At 46.3% G+C, this 21,087-nt stretch overlaps 1 protein-coding gene across 1 annotated transcript in view; it reads left to right on the forward strand.

Annotated features, from left to right (window-relative positions):
• The window catches only part of ATP9A (ATPase phospholipid transporting 9A (putative)), a 165,834-nt gene that overhangs the window by 78,636 nt on the left and 66,111 nt on the right, over positions 1 to 21,087 (forward strand). The window contains exons 14-15 of the mRNA XM_075350592.1: positions 9,817 to 10,023; positions 19,719 to 19,880. Of these exons, the coding sequence (XP_075206707.1) occupies positions 9,817 to 10,023; positions 19,719 to 19,880 (369 nt within the window). The remainder of the gene's footprint in view (positions 1 to 9,816; positions 10,024 to 19,718; positions 19,881 to 21,087) is intronic.

The raw sequence follows: 21,087 nt of genomic DNA on the forward strand, positions 1-21,087 counted from the left end.
GATGGAGCTCTTGGATGAGAGCTCCATCTGCGCATGCGCCGCTCCGGGAGTCAGCGCGTGCACAGATGGAACCCTTGGATGAGAGCTCCATCTGTGCATGTGCTGCTCCAGGCGCCATCATTTGAAGCGGGACACTGGGACACTCACCGCACCAGCCTGCTGCACAACTCACCCTCTGCCGCCACCACGGTCGCCGCTGCTGCCGCCACCACGGTCGCCGCTGCTGCCGCCACCACGGTCTCCGCTGCTGCCGCCACCACGGACCCCGCGGCTCCTGCCACCACGGACCCCGCCAGCCAAGAGGTTAAATTTCCCCTGTAACTGGGGCTAATATATCCGCACTAGTTACAGGGGAAATCTGATTGAAAAAAGTATTTCAATTATGAAATGTCCCCCAAATCACTTATGACCTTATGGGGACATAATTTGTGAAATAATTAAGTAGACAAAACATGAATTAATAAAATAATACTGCTGTTAATGACAAAATATTTTAACTTGCCCGGCACCCGTCTAACCCCCCGTGTTTAATGTATATAAAAAGTTTACAGAAAGCGGAACCTATTTTATGTTCTATTGTAATAACCCTTTGTAGTAATTTAAATAAAAGTAAAAAACATATTTGTATTATTTAGATTTTTCCACCGATAATCATTAAGATCATAGTAGACTATCTGAGTAATAAAAAAAAAATTTCTAGCTCTTAAAACTGAATGTACAAAAAAGAAATAGAAAATGTGCCTAGTCAGGAAAAGTGGTCAATGGCCTGGTCCTGATCTGGTTAAAGTGGTAGAATGACTAGTCAAATTGGCCAGTCCATGATAGCTTCTTTTTACCCCCTCCCCCAGATTGACACGCAAAGCAGAAGACCTTTCAGTTTAGCAGTGATGGAGGGGAAAGCTGCAAGTGATCTGCTTCGGGCTACTCATTTGAGACATCTAGTCACTAGCCATTTTTTCACAGCATGTTAACTCGGTAATACCGTAGCCTTAAGCGGGCTTTACACACTACAACATATCTAACGATGTGTCGGCGGGGTCACGTTGTAAGTGACGCACATCCGGCATCGTTAGTGGTGTTGTAGCGTGTGACAGCTATGTGCGATTGCGATTGAACGTAAAACCGTTCATCGCATACACGTCGTTCATTTTCTTAAAATTGCACATCGGGTTGTTCAATGTTCCCGAGGTACCACACATCGCAGTGTGTGACACCCCGGGAACGATGAACAAATCTTACCTGCGTCCCACGGCTCCCGCCGGCAATGCGGAAGGAAGGAGGTGGGCGGGATGTTTTACGTCCCGCTCATCTCCGCCCCTCCGCTTCTATTGGCCGGCTGCCGCGTGACGTCGCTGAACGTCCCTCCCACTCCAGTAAGTGGATGTTCGCCGCCCACATCAAGGTCGTATGGAAAGGTAAGTACGTGTGACGGCAAATAATCATTTGTGCGACACGGTCAACAAATTGAACGTGCCGCACATACGATGGGGGCGGGTACCATCGCATACGATATCGTATGTGATATCATAAGGTGTAAATCAGGCTTTAGACAGTAGACGATACACGGATGCAATGACTCTAAATCTGATTTATGCTGCCTGGGGTTTGGGCAGCATAAATCTGCGGTCAACCACCCACTTCCTAAGAGAAGGCTAAAGCTGAAAATGTGCCTACAAATGAATAAACATTCGTGCAATGGCCCCACACACACTTTAGATTACATTGGTCAATGGTGCTGTTGGATGCCATACAGATCCAAGATCCAATGTCAATAAGAGAACAACCAGCCGAGGAGCATACAACATTCAAGTCAAAGAAGGCGCCTCAGCATGCAATAATTATCAACTTCCTTAATGATGGCATCCAAAATAGAGAAACAGCAGCAACAATCTCTAGTATAGGTCTGGATTTTTCACAAACGAATACCATAACACTCCAGCGTTTTTTCTTTTTTTTCAGCTCTGGTGTGGTGCTAAGGTCCCTGTTCGTACTCTTATACTCAATCACAGGCATTTTCACCTTTTAAAGACGCCTCTCTGGTCCCTCGGCGTCATCTTGTGACCACAATGTCTGACTGGCCAGAAATCAGAACTTAAAAGCTCTCAATGAAAATCTATGAGAGCCAGATTGAGGCCAGTATGAGGCTCTCATAGACTTGCATTGAAAAATTACCTCCAGCGCTCTCCATGAAACACTGGAGCAGCCGGCAGATCACAAACAGCAGAAGACAACCAGAACAGTGTGGATAGAAGGTGAAAACGGCATCCGTGAAATATAAGTGGTAAAATAAAAAACAAACGCTGGAGTGGTCCTTTAAACCCCTTGCAACTAATCAAATCAACTAGACATATCCACCAATAAATACCTTGCTGCTGTTTCTGTATTTGTGATGCCACCATAATAAAACAAATTGATAATTATTGGATGCTGAAGCCGCCTTTTTTTAGTTGGATTTTGCTTGGAGAAAAGGGATCATTCTACATTTTGCTTTTGTGCATCTTCATGGTATAGAAGCTTGATGCTGTCTCATCACCACTATTGGTGGTCATACAACAGATCAATAAGTAAAGAGCTGGTGGGTCGGCTTGTAGAGCGATTGATCGTTGGTCAGCCGAGTGACCCATCCATGTGTGGAGATCATTTGGCAAAAAAAATTCAAAAACGCCCAAGTGGATTTTTTAACTACTACGTATGTCAGTCGTAGGGAACAATCTATAGTATAATCACTCCAGCCGCTGACCGTTCCAAACAATTGAAATCATCCATAACTATAAGTCTAGGATCCCATGGTGCTACTGCTGCATGTGACTGACCGTGACGCCACCTGCAAACCGGTGCTCTTATTACCCCAGCCTTATGCACGTATGAATGCTGCCCAATGGGAGAAATCAGATTTCCATTGAAAGAACATTTCTTACTCATTAGTTGTTGTCATTATTGCTGCTGTTCCTCAAAAGACTCTTGACAATTATGGTTTTTAGAAAAAAAACAAATTTCTTTTTCGCTCCTAATTGGGAGACCCAGACAGTGGGTGTATAGCTACTGCCCTCTGGAGGCCGCACAAAGAACTACACTTAAAAGTGTAAGGCCCCTCCCCTTCTGGCTATACACCCTCCCGTAGGAGTACAGATTCCTCAGTTTTAGCTTTGTGCGCAAGGAGGTCAGACACGCACGCATAGCTCCATTGTTTTTAGTCAGCAGCAGCTGCTGACTATGTCGGATGGAAGAAAAGAGGGCCCATAAACAGGGCTCCCAGCATGCTCCCTTCTCACCCCACTGTATGTCGGAGGTGTTTGTAAGGTTGAGGTACCCATTGCGGGTACGGCGGCAGGAGCCCACATGCTGATTCCTTCCCCATCCCTTTTTACAGGGCCCTGGGTGAAGTGGGATTTACTGGTCTCCAGGCACTGAGACCGGGCTCCATCTACAGCCCCTGGACAAGATGCTGGATGGAGCGGAGTACATCAGGGACATGGCCCTGCATCCTCAAGGTACTCTGTGTCCCCGTGCAGGCGCTCACACCGCAGCATGCTGGGTGTTGTAGTGCGCCGGGGGACATCAGCGCTACGGCGCTTGTGCCATGGCCTCATTCAGCTTAGCTGAAGCAGGCACACTTCCAGGAATCGGTCGCGCCGGCCGCTGGGACTGCGGCGCGGCTGGCACTTGTGGTGCGCCGGGGACTTCAGCGCGGCCCGCGCTTTTACGGCGGCCGCGCTGATAACTCGAGTCCCCGGCTTTTGCGGCCTGATTCCGTTCGTTCCCGCCCCCGGACCTGCCAGTCAGGAGAGGGGCGGGACGCTGGCCACATCTAGAAATCGGTCATGCCGGCCGCTGGGACTGCGGCGCGGCTGGCACTTGTGGTGCGCCGGGGACTTCAGCGCGGCCCGCGCTTTTACGGCGGCCGCGCTGATAACTCGAGTCCCCGGCTTTTGCGGCCTGCTCCCGTTCGTTCCCGCCCCCAGACCTGCCAGTCAGGAGAGGGGCGGGACGCTGGCCAGTGCATCAGCGCTGAGGGCTGGAGTCGTTTTTACATACTCCAGCCCTCACAATCGGCACAGAGGGGACACTGTTTCCCGCACTTTTGTTTGGGAACTCCCACGGACCGCCCCTCTCCACAGACGCCGGCAGCCATTCCTGCTGACACGCTGAGCTGCAGAGGGGAGCCGGGGAGACCCAGACAAGAAATTCTTCGCCTCTTACCCGCTATTCAGCGGGCGGTAAGCAGCCCTCAGGGCTCACCCCCTCTTGTGCCAGTACTATTCTTAGTATTTTGTTGCTACAAATACTTTGTATTGCATAGCGCTGGTCGCCCTTTGGCTATAGACTCTCTCACATTGCAGAGAGCCAGCAGCATGTCGTCCGCAAAACGCAAGGGTGCCAAAGCACAGACATTATATGCTTCCTGCACCGCATGTGGGACTTTTCTACCGGCAGGCTCCACGGACCCCCATTGTGTGCAGTGCTCGGCCCCTGCGGCGCTTGCACAGCCGGGGCCTCTGCTGGACGTGACCCAGGGTGTACCACCTGTGAATGCTGTCCAGGTGACAGGCACTGAGTTTGCAGCTTTTGCTGACAGAATGTCTCTCACTATGTCACAAATTCTTGACACATTGCGAGCTAGGCCTGTACTTCAGGCCACGGACACTGTGCAATCATTGCCCCCTGGTCCCCCTCAGCTCCAAGCTCCGGGACGGGCATATACACCTCAGGGTGAAGACTCTGACTCGGACGATGGCCCCGGGCAGCCTAAGCGGGCTCGCTATGACGGGCCTTCACATTCATCTCAATGGTCAGGATCCCAGCGAGATGAATCTATGGGTGATGAGGCGGACGTAACTGATCAGGATTCTGATCCTGGAACCGCTCTCAATCTAGATACACCAGATGGTGACGCCATAGTTAATGATCTTATATTTAACATCAATAAGATGTTAAATATTTCCCCACCAGCTCCTCTTGTGGAGGAGTCAGCTTCGCAGCACGAGAGAATCCATTTCAGATACCCTAAGCGTACTTTAAGCACTTTTCTGGACCACGCTGACTTTAGAGACGCAATCCAGAAACCCCACGCTTATCCTGAAAGGCGTTTTCCTAAACGGCTTAAAGATACACGCTATCCTTTTCCCCCTGAGGTGGTCAAGGGTTGGACCCAGTGTCCAAAAGTGGATCCTCCAATTTCCAGGCTTGCAGCTAGATCCTTGGTTGCAGTTGAAGATGGAGCGGCACTTAAAGATGCCACTGACAGGCAGATGGAGCTCTGGCTGAAATCCATCTATGAAGCGATTGGAGCGTCATTAGCGCCTTCTTTTGCAGCCGTATGGGCACTCCAAGCTATCTCAGCCAGGCTTGCGCGAGTTGACTCCGTCACACGTGCATTTGCCCCGCAGGTAGCACCATTGACCTCGCAAATGGCGGCATTCGCGTCGTACGCGATTAATGCTGTTCTTGACGCTACAAGCCGCACGGCAGTGGCGTCAGCCAACTCCGTTGTTTTGCGTAGGGCCCTGTGGTTGAGACATTGGAAAGCAGATTCTCATTCCAAGAAGTGCTTAACCAATTTGCCTTTTTCTCGTGACCGATTGTTTGGAGAGCGTTTGGATGAAATCATCAAACACTCCAAGGGTAAGGACTCATCCTTACCGCAACACAGACAAAACAGACCCCAACAGAGGAAGGGTCAGTCTGGTTATCGGTCCTTTCGAGGACCGGGCAGGTCCCAATTCGCATCGTCAAAAAAAGACTCAAAAAGACCAGAGACGCTCAGATTCTTGGAGGTCTCGGTCACGCCCAAAAAGGGCAGCCGGAGGAACCGTTGCCAAAACGGCGTCCTCCTGACTTGAGGTCTCCGATTCCCACACCCGCGGTCGGTGGGAGGCTTTCCCACTTTGGCGACATCTGGCTGTCACACGTCAAAGACCGTTGGGTGAGGGATATTCTGTCTCACGGGTACAGGATAGAGTTCAGTTCTCGTCCGCCAACTCGTTTCTTCAGAACTTCTCCCCCACCAGACCGAGCCGATGCTCTGTTGCAGGCGGTGGCCGCTCTAAAAGCGGAAGGAGTGGTGACCTCCGTCCCTCTTCAGGAACAAGGTCACGGTTTTTACTCCAATCTGTTTGTGGTCCCAAAAAAGGACGGATCGTATCGGCCCGTCCTGGATCTAAAGTTGCTCAACAGACACGTAAAAGTCAGGAGGTTCCGGATGGAATCCCTACGCTCCGTCATAGCCTCAATGTCTCAAGGAGATTTTCTAGCATCAATAGATATCAAAGATGCGTATCTCCACGTGCCGATCGCACCAGAGCATCAGCGTTTCCTACGCTTCGTCATACACGACGAACACCTGCAGTTCGTAGCGCTACCTTTCGGTCTGGCAACAGCCCCCCGGGTCTTCACCAAGGTCATGGCAGCAGTAGTAGCTGTACTGCACTCGCAGGGTCACTCGGTCATCCCGTATCTAGACGACCTGCTTATAAAGGCACCCTCTCAAGAGGCATGCCAACACAGTCTGAAAGTGGCACTAGACACTCTCCAGAGTTTCGGGTGGATTATCAACTTTCCAAAGTCTCATCTAACCCCGACCCAATCTCTGACTTATCTTGGCATGGAGTTTCATACTCTCTCAGCGATAGTGAAGCTTCCACTGGACAAGCAGTGCTCGCTGCGGACTGGAGTGCAATCTCTCCTTCAGAGCCAGTCGCACTCACTGAGGCGCCTCATGCATTTCCTAGGAAAGATGGTAGCAGCAATGGAGGCAGTCCCGTTCGCGCAGTTTCATCTGCGCCCTCTACAATGGGACATTCTACGCCAATGGGACGGGAAATCGACGTCCCTCGACAGGACTGTCTCCCTCTCTCAGACTGCCAAGGACTCTCTGCGTTGGTGGCTTCTCCCCACCTCATTGTCACAGGGAAAGTCGTTCCTTCCCCCGTCCTGGGCAGTGGTCACGACGGATGCGAGCCTATCAGGGTGGGGAGCGGTGTATCTCCACCACAGGGCTCAGGGGATGTGGACTCTGGAAGAGTCCACCCTGCAGATCAATGTTCTGGAAATCAGGGCAATCTATCTTGCCCTGCGAGCCTTCCAACAATGGCTGGAAGGCAAACAGATTCGGATTCAGTCGGACAATTCCACGGCGGTGGCGTACATCAACCACCAAGGGGGAACACGCAGTCGCCAAGCCTTTCAAGAAGTCCAACGGATTTTGACGTGGGTGGAAAGCAGAGCGTCCACCATATCCGCAGTTCACATCCCAGGCGTGGAAAACTGGGAAGCAGACTTTCTCAGTCGCCAGGGCATGGACGCAGGAGAATGGTCCCTTCACCCGGACGTGTTTCAGCAGATCTGTTGCCGCTGGGGGACGCCGGACGTCGATCTGATGGCGTCACGACACAACAACAAGGTCCCAGTTTTCATGGCACGGTCTCACGATCACCGAGCACTGGCGGCAGACGCCTTGGTTCAGGATTGGTCGCAATTCCGACTCCCCTATGTGTTCCCACCTCTAGCATTGTTACCCAGAGTTCTCCGGAAAATCAGGTCCGACTGCCATCGAGCCATACTCGTCGCTCCAGATTGGCCAAGAAGGTCGTGGTACCCGGATCTGTGGCATCTCACGGTAGGCCAACCGTGGACACTACCAGACCGTCCAGATTTGCTGTCTCAAGGGCCGTTTTTCCATCTGAATTCTGCGGCCCTGAACCTGACTGTGTGGCCATTGAGTCCTGGATCCTAGCGGCCTCAGGTTTATCTCATGAAGTTGTTGCCACAATGAGACAGGCTAGAAAACCTTCCTCAGCTAAGATCTATCACAGAACGTGGAAGATATTCTTAGCGTGGTGCGTGGCTCAAGGGTTTTCTCCCTGGCCATTTGCATTGCCAACTTTTCTTTCCTTCCTGCAGTCTGGGTTGGAAAAAGGCTTGTCGCTTAGCTCTCTTAAGGGTCAAGTCTCCGCGCTATCCGTATTCTTTCAGAAGCGCTTGGCACAGCTTTCTAAAGTACGTACTTTTCTCCAAGGAGTTTGTCATATCGTTCCTCCTTACAGACGGCCATTGGAACCCTGGGATCTGAACAAGGTTCTCATTGCTCTCCAGAAGCCGCCTTTCGAGCCTTTGAAAGAGGTTCCCCTTTCTCGGCTTTCACAAAAGGTAGTTTTTCTTGTGGCGGTCACGTCTCTTCGAAGAGTGTCCGAGCTAGCGGCGTTATCTTGCAAATCTCCCTTCCTGGTGTTTCACCAAGACAAGGTAGTACTGCGTCCAATTCCAGAGTTTTCTCCCAAGGTGGTTTCTTCCTTTCATCTCAATCAGGATATCACTTTACCATCTTTGTGTCCGCATCCAGTTCACCAATTTGAAAAGGGTTTACATCTGTTGGACCTGGTGAGAGCACTCAGGATTTACATTTCTCGCACGGCGGCTCTACGCCGTTCTGATGCGCTCTTTGTCCTAGTCGCTGGTCAGCATAAGGGATCGCAAGCTTCCAAATCCACCCTGGCGCGGTGGATCAAGGAACCAATTCTTCACACATACCGTTCTGCTGGGCTTCCGATTCCATCTGGACTGAAGGCCCATTCTACCAGAGCCGTGGGTGCGTCCTGGGCATTGCGGCATCAGGCTACGGCTCAGCAAGTGTGCCAGGCGGCTACCTGGTCGAGTCTGCACACGTTTACCAAACACTATCAAGTGCATACCTACGCTTCGGCAGATGCCAGCCTAGGTAGACAGGTCCTTCAGGCGGCGGTGGCCCACCTGTAGGAAGAGGCTGTCTGACAGCCCGTTCATGTGGTATCTTTTTACCCACCCAGGGACTGCTTTTGGACGTCCCACTGTCTGGGTCTCCCAATTAGGAGCGAAAAAGAAGAAGGGAATTTTGTTTACTTACCGTAAATTCCTTTTCTTCTAGCTCCAATTGGGAGACCCAGCACCCGCCCTATTTGTTCTTAGGGTTTCGTTTTTCGGGTGCACATGTTGTTCATGTTGTTTCTTAAGTTCTCCGATCATGTTATCGGATTGAATTTGTTTTTGAAACTGTTATTGGCTTTCCTCCTTCTTGCTTTGGTACTAAAACTGAGGAATCTGTACTCCTACGGGAGGGTGTATAGCCAGAAGGGGAGGGGCCTTACACTTTTAAGTGTAGTTCTTTGTGCGGCCTCCAGAGGGCAGTAGCTATACACCCACTGTCTGGGTCTCCCAATTGGAGCTAGAAGAAAAGGAATTTACGGTAAGTAAACAAAATTCCCTTCGTCTTGGTCATCCTGGACCTCCCCTGTAATGGTTATTTATAGTTATCAGTTACTGTAACGCTGTATAAGCCAACATAGCACCAGAAAATGGCACACGTGGCTTTAGAATAACCCCCAATATATTCTATTGTACGACCTTGGACCATCAGCCATGACTTATCCCATGGAGGGATGACTCTGACACTGCATGACTTGAGCCAAATTTAATTCACCACATGTAAAATCCTAATAGCATTGACCAAAGAGTGGAACAGGCTACCCTGGGAGGTAGTGAGCTCTCCATCAATGGACATCTTCAAGTGGAAGCTGGATAAACATATAGCTGGGATAATTTAGGAAAAACTGCACTTGCAGGGGGTTGGACCCGATGGCCCTTGAAGTCCCTTCTAACTCTACCATTCTTTGACTCTATAATGCCCACTCACTGCCATTTTTTTTATATATATTTTCTGATTGTAGCATCATCTTGTGGCACCACATCTTTCAGAATATCTGATTTTAGGTTGTGTGCTCTTTTAAGACATTAGACCTGGCCAGATCCTGCAATAACCATTCCTTTATTGGTCTCTTTCTCCAGCCTTCTCATGATCCTCCTGCGCAGAAAGGCACCACCACCAAAGTGAGGAAGACAATGAGCAGCCGAGTTTACGAAGCTGTTAAAGGGATTGCCCTCTGCCACAACGTCACCCCTTCCTACGAGTCTAACGGTGTGACAGACCAGGCCGAGGCAGAAAGGCAATTCGAAGACTCCTGTCGGGTTTACCAGGCGTCCAGCCCTGATGAGGTAAAGACAGGTTTATTCTGTTTTGAACTTCCCCTCTGGTCTAAATTCATTTACATCTGCTGTTTTTTTTGGGGGGGCGTAAAGAAATATTATATGCCTAGCAGCATGTTTGTTTCAAAGGTGTCAGATTATGTGGAATAGATATTGAGACCTAACCATAAAGGAAATCGCGGGTTGAAAATGTGTCCTTTTAGGTGCACAGAGTATAAAGTTACATCTCCTGCACTTACCGTTACAGTATGGTTATTACATTGTAGCTACATGTGGACAGCCTCTACATGACATATATTTTCCTACACAAAGAAATGTATAAGGCTTCGTTCACATCTGTTTTAATCAGTGACGTTGGTGTACGTCATGTGTCGGATCTGGCAATAATTAAATTATTTATCGCTTCTACGATGGAGCAGAACAATGGAATTATCAAATGCAGACGTGACTATGGCTTATGTGCACACAGTCATGTGTCAACCAACATACCACCTTGAAAAGGTGCAAAAAGAGCCAAAAACCTAAAAAAAATAAGACGTATTCCAAAGTTAAAAAGAAAATAAAGGCTTTTGTCCATTCCAATTCTAAATTTTCACATTCAGTTATTACTGTTGTCCTAGCAGCTCCTTACATTAATGTAAACTCTTAAGTTTGAAAGGTTTCCAGATTGGGAATTGGATGTTGAATTGAGCGGAGGTGCTGCGCTCCTGTGATAGTGTAATGGACCTTCAGAAATTGAGGAGCGCTGTTCTTGGCTTTCTCCAAATAGAGCAGAACTCCGGAAACCGCACCTTCGCTCCTTTCCAGAAATCGTTTTTTTTCTGGACATCATTGGATGTCCCAGTAACTTACACCGTATCCTGTTTATAGGTGATAACCTACTATTTTGGGTATAACCTTTTAGATGGTTCACCTTTAACTCTGTTCTACATTATATGTGCCCTTAGAAAGCCTTGGTGACTGTCAGTGGAAACTTAGAGACCGGTGGCGTAACTAGAGTGCTAAGGGCAATAGTGTAAAATATGGACAGGGCCTCCACCAACATGGTGATCAGATCTATGTGCCCCCGTAGTATTGTTTCTATCCTGCAATAATGTTCCCCATTCTGTAATAAGTCTTTAATTTTGGCCCCTATCCTGGCCTCTTTATTAAATCTTGTCCTCCATCCTTACCCTTATGTTTTAATAATGTCCCCTATACTGGGCCCTTTATGTAGGTAATGTCCCCTATACTGGGCCCTTCATGTAGGTAATGTCCCCTATACTGGGCCCTTCATGTAGGTAATGTCCCCTATACTGGGCCCTTCATGTAGGTAATGTCCCCTATCCTGGGCCCTTCATGTAGGTAATGTCCCCGATCCTGGGCCCTTCATGTAGGTAATGTCCCCGATCCTGGGCCCTTCATGTAGGTAATGTCCCCGATCCTGGGCCCTTCATGTAGGTAATGTCCCCGATCCTGGGCCATTCATGTAGGTAATGTCCCCTATCCTGGGCCCTTCATGTAGGTAATGTCCCCTATCCTGGGCCCTTCATGTAGGTAATGTCCCCCTATCCTGGGCCCTTCATGTAGGTAATGTCCCCCGATCCTGGGCCCTTCATGTAGGTAATGTCCCCCGATCCTGGGCCCTTCATGTAGGTAATGTCCCCCGATCCTGGGCCCTTCATGTAGGTAATGTTCCCTATCCTTGGCCCTTCATGTTGTAATGTCCCCTATCCTGGGCCCTTCAGGTAGTAATGTCCCCTATCCTGGGCCCTTCAGGTAGTAATGTCCCCTATCCTGGGCCCTTCAGGTAGTAATGTCCCCTATCCTGGGCCCTTCAGGTAGTAATGCCCCCTATCCTGGGCCCTTCAGGTAGTAATGTCCCCTATCCTGGGCCCTTCATGTAGTAATGTCCCCTATCCTGTCCCCTTCCTAAAATAATGACCACCATCCTTGAGCTCTCATCAAACACAAAAAAGTAAAGCATTATTCTTCTTTATCTGTGCATCTGTGACAAGAGCCAACCTTTTTCTCCTCCATAGCCAGCACAGGAGGTTAAGTGGCACATGGGATTGATGTCCTGCAACGCTCACGATGAATCCGCGCCATCAGTTACCAGCCCCTCCATAGGCTGGTGGTCACACTCACTATAGCTGTTTCGGCTCAGGAACCTGGTGGCTCTCTGCACCGCAATCCACGTCATCTGAATGTTTGAGGACGCACGTTCTGCTGAAAAGTTGTCTGTCATCAGTAGACCCCTTTCCTGCACGGACCTGGTCATGCTTGCACTCTCTGTGACAGTGATGGTTATGCCCCAGGAAGACTCGTTAGGGTTACTTCATACCGTATCTATTGAATTTGTGCAGATAAAATCCGCAGCAGGTGACCGTACACATGGATAGGGTTTTACGGATGTCATCCACTTGCTGTGGACGTTTTCTTGTGAAAAAAACCCAAAACATCCTATGGTCAATAGCAATCATTCCATGGTGGAAATGCCCCAGCAGAAATTCCAGGCCTATCAGTTATTTTTAGGAGCCTTGAGTAAAGGCCCAGTCACACACAACGACTTACCAGCGAACCCGAAAACGATGTGACCTGATAAGGATCGCTGGTAAGTCGCTGGGAGATCGCAGGTGAGATGTCACACAGTCAGATCTTACCAGCGATGCAGGAACAATACAGGTTGCAGTAGCGACCTGTATAACGATCTCAGCAGTCACTGTGACCCTGTCACACAGTGTCAAACACAGCGATGTGTCCTGCCCAGCAGGACATTGCCTTTGAAGAAAATGGCCTGGACCATTCTGCAACGACTAGAGATCTCACAGCAGGGGCCTGATTACTGGTAGGTGTCACACATAACGAGATCGCTACTACGTCACAGAAACCGTGACTCAGCTGCGATCTCGCTAGCGATCTCGTTATGTGTGACGGTACCGTAAGTCCAGGAACTCCCATTAATATACTGTAAATGTGTGACGCTCCTGAACTATCCTCATCCTATAAATAAATATGGGATATTTGATATGCTTTTATACTCATAAAGTGCCTATGACCCAGACTCAGGAGCACATTAGCTGTTCAACCCAATGATTTCTGTGATAGATAATAAAAGTATGAAATCCCCTTTTAGACATCCCATGGGAAATAATGCAATTCATCCCTTCAATCCTCCGTCACCTGCATCTTTCGTTATTTCTTTGGGGTATATAAATCTGCTTATTCTGATGCTCTGCATTATGAAGCCATAGATTCATGTGCCGGGATCTGCCGCTGCTCCTCCATTACCATATCCAGGAAGGTGAGACTCTGAATTATGTAAGAAATTGTTTATTCTGTCTCTCCTTACCCTCAAATTTTTACCAGTTGGCATAAAATTCGTTTCCTCAGACAGAAGGCAGGATTTCCTAAATTTGTTTCCTCTGAGAAGCCCCTGTCCTGAGCTATCTGTTACAGCCCCCTGGGCAGAGCCGTCCGCTGCTACAGTAAATGGATACAAGTAGATGGCAGATAAGGGGCTGAAGAACTCGGCTAACCAGCCGCCGTGTTATTCCACCCAAGGAGTCGCATTCACTCTGGGATTCGTGTAACTCCATCTGGTGGACGATACTCGTATGATTGTATATTAATGACATACTAAGAAAACATTCAATGGGTTTTCCACCACTTTATAAAACGAGCGTGTCATAAAATAACCTTTACTCACCCCTTTAAATCCCCTGCCCCCGCTCCTAAAGGTCTTCACTAGTACTTCAGCATTCACGTGCCCATACGTTTTTCATGTGTCCACTGCAGTCAATGGTCTAATAAATATACAGCTGCACTCTGACACTAAGGTATGTAAACATTGAATACAGGAATCTGGACATGCATTGCTGTTTAAAGAAATAAATGTTAAAATTGAAGCACTTAGCATATAAAAAGGGCAGTTTTATGTGAGCCCAGCAGCCAGCGTCATGGCGTTTCTCTTATGCCAGTTCCCTATCTAAATACCTCTACCCGGGATGAACAACATACAAAATTATGGGCTGTCGAGTACCTGCTTATAGGAAATTAAAAATCGCCTTAAGCAGATGGGAAGGAGTGACAGTCAGAAGGCATGATCCTGTAATCTAAAATGAGAAAACTGATGGGGTCATGCCTTTTTTATGAGAACTCCTTCCCAACAGCTTTGGGCGATTTTTAATTTCCTACTAGCAGGTTCCTGCCAGCTCATACAATTGAAGGTTGTTCAACCTGAGTGGAGGCATTTCTGTAGGGACCCAGCATAAGAGATACGCCTTGTCACTGGCTGTTGGGCTCACATAAAATTGGGCGTTTTATGTACTAAATGTCTCAATTTTTAAAAGTAGTTCCTTAGAGTAATGCATGTCCAAATTCCTATATTCAATGTTTGTATACCTTAGCGTCGCAGAGTGCAGCTGTATGTTTCATGTTTGGTTTGCACCTTTTCACATTTGTCTGTTAGGAAGTTTAGTCAGTTTTGACATTACTAATCTCAATGGTGATGTTTTCATCTATTGAAAGGGACAAGTAAAGCGAAGGATTGACTGCAGCAGTCATGGGAATGATTGATGGAACTGTTATGACTGTAACCCCATTTGGAGACCACCAGAGTGGCAGGGAATAGGAAATGCGAGAGTCCATTGTCAGGACTCGGGTCTATTGGCCATGGCAGGCACAGAGTGCGGGTGCCCGTGCGGGACTTAGTGCAGTGAGTGGGATTATGGGGGGATGCGACCGAATAGTCAGTCACTTAATTGGCGCATTCTCACTGCAATCCTCGGCAGCACTCCTGATCTGAGAGTGACAGCCTGTATGCAGCTGCCAGCAGAGCTACCGAGGATTGTGGTGCAATCCTCGGCCAGATCCAGTACAGGAGGCATAGAGTGTTAGTGCCCGTGCAGGATTCAGAGTGGTGGGTGCGATTCTGGGGGGGGAAGAGGGTGAATATTCCATCATTTAATTAGCCGGGGCCTAGAGCAACACAAAGGGACAATAGAAGTTATGTATCCCGAAATACGGCTGCACAAAGCCCTCCTTCAGGAAACTGTTCATTTGAGTATGCAACTACGGCTTATTTTTGGAGTAGGGCTTATACTTCAAAAAGTCCAAAAAATCCTGCTAGGGCTTATTTTCAGGGTAGGGCTTATTTTCACTGTTCCTGCCTTACACTCCAGTTTCTGCTTCTCCTCAGAGTCTGACAGTGGATGTTCTGGTAAACACTGGTATAGGAATGTCAATGTCACGTGGAATAGGTCATCTTGCGTAATCCAAATCAGGATAATCCACCGAGCTTTCTTGTAAAAGCTTTTAATCTTTACAACACACAAATAACAATCATCATGGTGGTTTTTTATTTTCTCCATACCAGTGGCACACCAAAGTTTGAACATTTTATTTCACCATTTGTCCACTGTCTAAGGATCCCAACGCATGTTTTGCAAACCATATGTGTAGCCCAAGACTTATCCTTGTCTCCAAGCTGTACTGAAAATAAGTCCGGCATACTCTGCACAAAGTCTGTGATATTTCTTCTTTGGTATTCAGCCATGTACTCTCCACAGATGTAGCAGAATACATCAGGATTGTTGATGCTCCTCTTCATAGTCATAATTTTTACCTGTATTTATATACTTATTAAGACAGACCTTTTGGGGTATAAACCAAGACTGGGTTGACCAACTTTTAGACCTTGTGCCCACAGTGTGTTTTTTAACGTTTTTTCTAGCATTTTTCCTTGCTTTTTTTCAATCAATAAAAACAAGGAAAAATCATCCCAGAGATCTATGACTATCGTAACTTGCTGTGCACACGTTGCTTCTTTTATTCCTTGCTGAAAAAAGAAGGAACATGTCAATAGTTTTAGCGTTTTTTCTTGCTTCTTTTCCCCAATTAACTTCAATGGAGTCCGTGAAAAAGGCAGGAAAAAACTCATGTGTAATGCCCACGTTGCTTTTTTGTGCGTGCTTAGGTGCTTTTTTTGATGTCACTGGGGTTCCCTGCAGCATCATCTCGCGATCTTTACTGCGGGACCTACTGCAGGGAACTCCGGTGACAACCCAAGGTGAATCCAGTTCATGCCGGTGAATCACTGGGGTTTCTTGTAGATGCGCCGACATGAACTCAGTTCATTTCTTCTTGCCTCCAGAGCACCTACATCACCGTAGTTCCTTCCAGCAATGTCCTGTAGTAAAGACCGCGAGACCTATGTGCAGGAAAGCCCAATGATCCACCGGCATGAACTTAATTCACCTTGTGACGTCACCGGGGTTCCCTGCACCTAGGCCTCATGGCCATTGCCACGGGACCTTGCTGAAGGGAATACCAGTGACGTAGATGCCCCTGGTCTCTGAGGTAATCCGTCCCTCAGTAACCCGGGATCATTATGGTGATGAACCAGGGTTACCTGTCATCGCATTACAGGGACCCAATCGCTAGTGAGAGGTAAGCGATTCCTCTCCCTGCATTGATTGCAGCATTCAGGGGGTTAAACTGCTGGGAGCCGTGAGCAGAGAGGGCTGTGTACCGACGGTAACATCTGCCGGGGAATGCATTATTTTCATTGATGTCCATTAGCTCAAAAAATAATATGGTAATGGAATTTTTGTATTTAGCACCCTCAAATACCTTAAATCCATTAAAAAAAATTTCAGGTACCAAGGTTTTTTTTTCTTTTTTGTATACCCATGTTATAATATTTATGTCACTTTCTTTGATAGGGGCATTGTCCGATCACCTGCAGAATCACGGTCCCCCTTACTCTTATTATAAGGGCATTATTGTGTGATTAGTCAGTGGTGACGGTATTAAAATGGCATATGAGCGCCCTCTAGTGACTTTTCCATGTAACTGCAGCCGGTATATTTTTGTTTCTCCAGTGGTTAAATGCCAACTATCATTAACTTTAACACTGGTAATCATTTTAGAATAAAAAGAAGGAAGGAAAAAAAAAAAAGTCTTGGAATCTGGCCACACCGCAGATCTGAATATAAAGATGTGGCTTTAATCCTTCTCAGGCTTTCAAATGAGGCTAATGATTAATCAGAGGTTTTGTGAGTAGGGGGAGCGAGCATTAAAAATGAGGTGAGAAATTTATTGGGACATGGGAAGTGTTTCCTGGACTTCTCAGAATGTATTTTCGTGAAACATGTGGCATTAATTGCCGTTCTTTATCCTGTATAAACATCTGCATTGTTTTCAGGCTCAGGAAGGAAGTGGAGACGTATAAACTATTGTTTGATTAAACTCCCTTCTTTTAATCTAAAGGAATTATTTTGACATGGCATTAAATCAATGGGGGCAGAGGTGGGGGGGGGCTATAATAAAACTTACAGGCGCTTCTGGGACTTGTGAGTGAAATAATGGGCGGTTATGAATTGGATGAACTGAATCTAAACTGTGAGTATGATAATTTTCATAAGTCGTTTATTGTATTATTATTATTATTATTATTATTATTATATTAATTATATATATTATTAATAATATATTAATAATATAATTATATTAATAATATAATAATTATATTAATAATATAATAATTATATTAATAATATAATAATAATAATACAAATAATATATATTATATTATTATTTATTGTTTATTTATTTCAGGAGTAGGCAGGAAGCTTTTATAGAGAGGTATAATCCACTTCAGTCCAACGATCCCACCCTTAAAGGGTTTATTACCATCTTTATAGATATGGATATTGTCGGATAGTGCTTCTGAAATTGATCACTTTTGTAATTTACTCCTTGTTAAAATTTGCAGCCGTTTTTGAGATACTAACACTTTACTTTTGTTTACAGCTTGTTGCCTAGGAGACCGACCACCGCTGCTGTCAAGCTTGTAAGCACTGTGCCGAATCTATCCTGGATTAGGAGTTAACAGCGAGCTTGAGAGATACTGCCCAGCTTCAAATCTACAAGATCAATAGAAAAGATCCTGTAAACACTGCTCATGATGTCTTGTCTAGAAGAGGTGGTCGGTCTCCAAGGCAACTAGCTGTAAATAAAAGTAAAATATTGATATCTCAAGAACGGTTGAAAATTTTAATAAGTAGTAAATTGCAAAATTGCTTATTTTTACAAGACCTATCTGTAAATACTCACTTATAAAAATAGGAATAACCCATTTAAGAAAAACTTAACTGGAGAAACTTTAACTGATCGCTAGTTTACTGAAGCCAAATCAATGGTTAAATAAAATCCAAATATGACCACAAGGGAAATAAGAGAAAAGGCCCTCCTCTGTGAAGTAAACCTACAAAAATAGGAGATATAAACAAATCAGTCTTTATTAAACAAGATAGAAAACATTTAAAAAGGGAGGCATAGAAGACTAGGCAGAGGAAAAATCAGATCCATGGTTATTAGCTGATCACTTTAAGAGAAATGGTTTGTTTAGACTGTTATAACTGATAGGCTATGTGTGCACGTGTGCATTTTTTCCTGCGTTTTGGCTGCATTTCAAACTGCAGCGTCTCAATGACAAAATGCATGCGTTCTGCTTCCCCAACAAAGTCTATGAGAAGTCTGCAAATTCCATGCGCACGTTTCTTTTTTTAGGCAGCGTTTTGGATGCCAAATTTTTTACAAAATCGATACGCTTAAAAATCAGCATGTTACTTCTTTTGTGCATTTTGGTTGCATTTTCCACCCACTCTCTCTCTGTCCGTCAGTCGGTCTCTCTCTCTTCCTTTATTTGGAATAAAAGACAAAAACACACCCTCTTTGACCACTTTATTAACCCACAACCACCCCTCCAGGTCAAAGGTAATCCACACAAGGTCCCACAACGCTTTCAGCTACATCAGAAGCTGACAGCGAGCGGCCACAGAGCACAACCACTAGCTGTCAGCTCCACGGAGCAACTGAAGTGAGCGCTATCAGCGATGACATTACTCAGGTTACCCGCGGGCGGCCACAGCTGGAGTCCTCCACCTGTGATAGCAAGTCGCCCGAGTGACTGAAGTGAGCCCCGCGATCAGCTGTGCCCTCACTCTGGTGATTTGCAGTCTCGGGTCACGGCATTGCTGATCGCGCGGCTCATTTCAGTCACTCAAGGGATTTGCGGTCATGGGTGAGTCCTTCACCAGTGACCGCAAATCAAGCTGCAGCACACAGACAGAGCCGCACGATGATAATGAAGTCGGCTGAAGTTCATCTGAGTTCATTCTCATCGCGCGGCTCTGTCTGGCATCCAGCCATGCTCTATGGGGATGTAGGGATGTAGCAGAGCCGAGTGGGAACGCATGGTCAAAAATGCATCCAAAATGCATTCATAACGCATTCAAAATGCATCCAAAATGCATGCATTTTGGGTGCATTTTTTTTGTCAAACGCATTGTTTACAGTTGTCAAAACGCTGCAGTTTATTTGTCAAGCCAGAACGCAGCGTGTGCACATAGCCTTATAAGACAAAAAGCTGAAGAGGACAAGTACTGTATGTGTAGTGTGATTTTAATATAAAGTTATAACCACCATATATTATTTTTATTCAATTTTTATGGATATTCTTATTGCAAGGATAAAATGTTTGTTCCATTTAAAAAAAAAAAGAATAAATAAATTAAAATGCCATTTTTAATTAGCAGCTGGTTATCCACAAACAGTCAGCCATTGTTGTCTTCATAACCACTCATAAAGCCGCATTGTCTCTTGCTGTGTATCACCTTGCTGACTCCATAGTTGTGACCTTTCACCTTCTCCGCTCATAGGTGGCCCTTGTACAATGGACTGAGAGCGTGGGGCTGACGCTGGTCGGAAGAGACCAGTCATCTATGCAGCTGAGGACACCTGGTGGGCAAATCATGAACTTCACCATTCTACAGATCTTCCCTTTCACCTATGAAAGCAAAAGGATGGGCATTATTGTACGGGTAAGGCCCCATGTGCAAGAAATCATGCCTGGGTCCCCTTCCCACAAATATATATATATATATATATATATATATATATATATATATAATATATATATATATATGTGCCCTCTCTTGTTATGTACAACACCATCCCTTATACTGTATATCGGTTTATCTTGTTATTTTTGTTATTTATGGCACTCTGTCTTTATTCCCTAGTGTCCTCTCTTGTTAGATATACAATAAAATGGCTGCATATGGTGAAGCTTCTTTTCTAATGAAGGAGCTGATGGACTGGTCTTCTGGTCAGATGCTTTTCCATCAGGAGTCATTTTATATTTAACAGGAGAGGACTATGTAATAAAGAGAGGGCGCTGTGAATAACAAAAATAATGAGAATACGCTATGTAAGGGATGGTGCTATTCATAAGAGAGGACACTATATAATAGGGGACAGCGCTAAGGGACAGTGTTATACATAATAAAAGAGGAAACTATGTAATTAAGGATGGCGCTTTACATAGTAAGTGGGTAAACTAAATACTAATAATATTAAGTAGTGATGAGCACTAAATTGATCAGGTGCTCATTACTTAAGTAGAGCAGGTTTTACTCTGATGGGCTCGGCTCAAGTGGAAGTCAATGATTGGGCAGTTCAGCCTTTTGCCCACATACCGCCAAGGGAAGGTGGCCGGATTTTTTGTTGTTTGTTACCCACAACATCCGAACTTGTTGTTTTTGCCCCCACCGAGAGCCATTCAGAGACAAGAGGCTCTCACTTTGGTGCCAGCTCCCATCATTATTTATGTCAGATCATTGACGAGCAACACATCCGAGCACCCGCCATACTTGGCTGAGTACCTATCGAATATTGAGCAGTGGCGAGCACACTCACACATCATTAATAATGAAGCTACATTCCTGCATCCGTGTGCAGTGTCAGTGTGCTGCTTGATATTTTTTTTTGTCGGAGAAGCACACAAGCCCATGGAATATGTCCTATTACTCATATCGGATGAGGACAGGACCTGCTTTGAGTCTCGCAGATCTCATTTTCGGATCTGTGATTTTGATGGCTATGTGAATCTGAGTCCTTATGCCGTCCAATAAGAAAATCTGTCAAGATAATGTCTTCCACTGTCTACTATGTGACACTATGAGCCATGGCTGGACATGTTGTTGATGATATGCCCGTCTCGGATGCTTTGGTCTCCGTGGCACAGTG

This window comes from Anomaloglossus baeobatrachus, chromosome 5 (genome assembly GCF_048569485.1).
Source record: "Anomaloglossus baeobatrachus isolate aAnoBae1 chromosome 5, aAnoBae1.hap1, whole genome shotgun sequence".
Lineage (NCBI taxonomy): Eukaryota > Metazoa > Chordata > Amphibia > Anura > Aromobatidae > Anomaloglossus > Anomaloglossus baeobatrachus.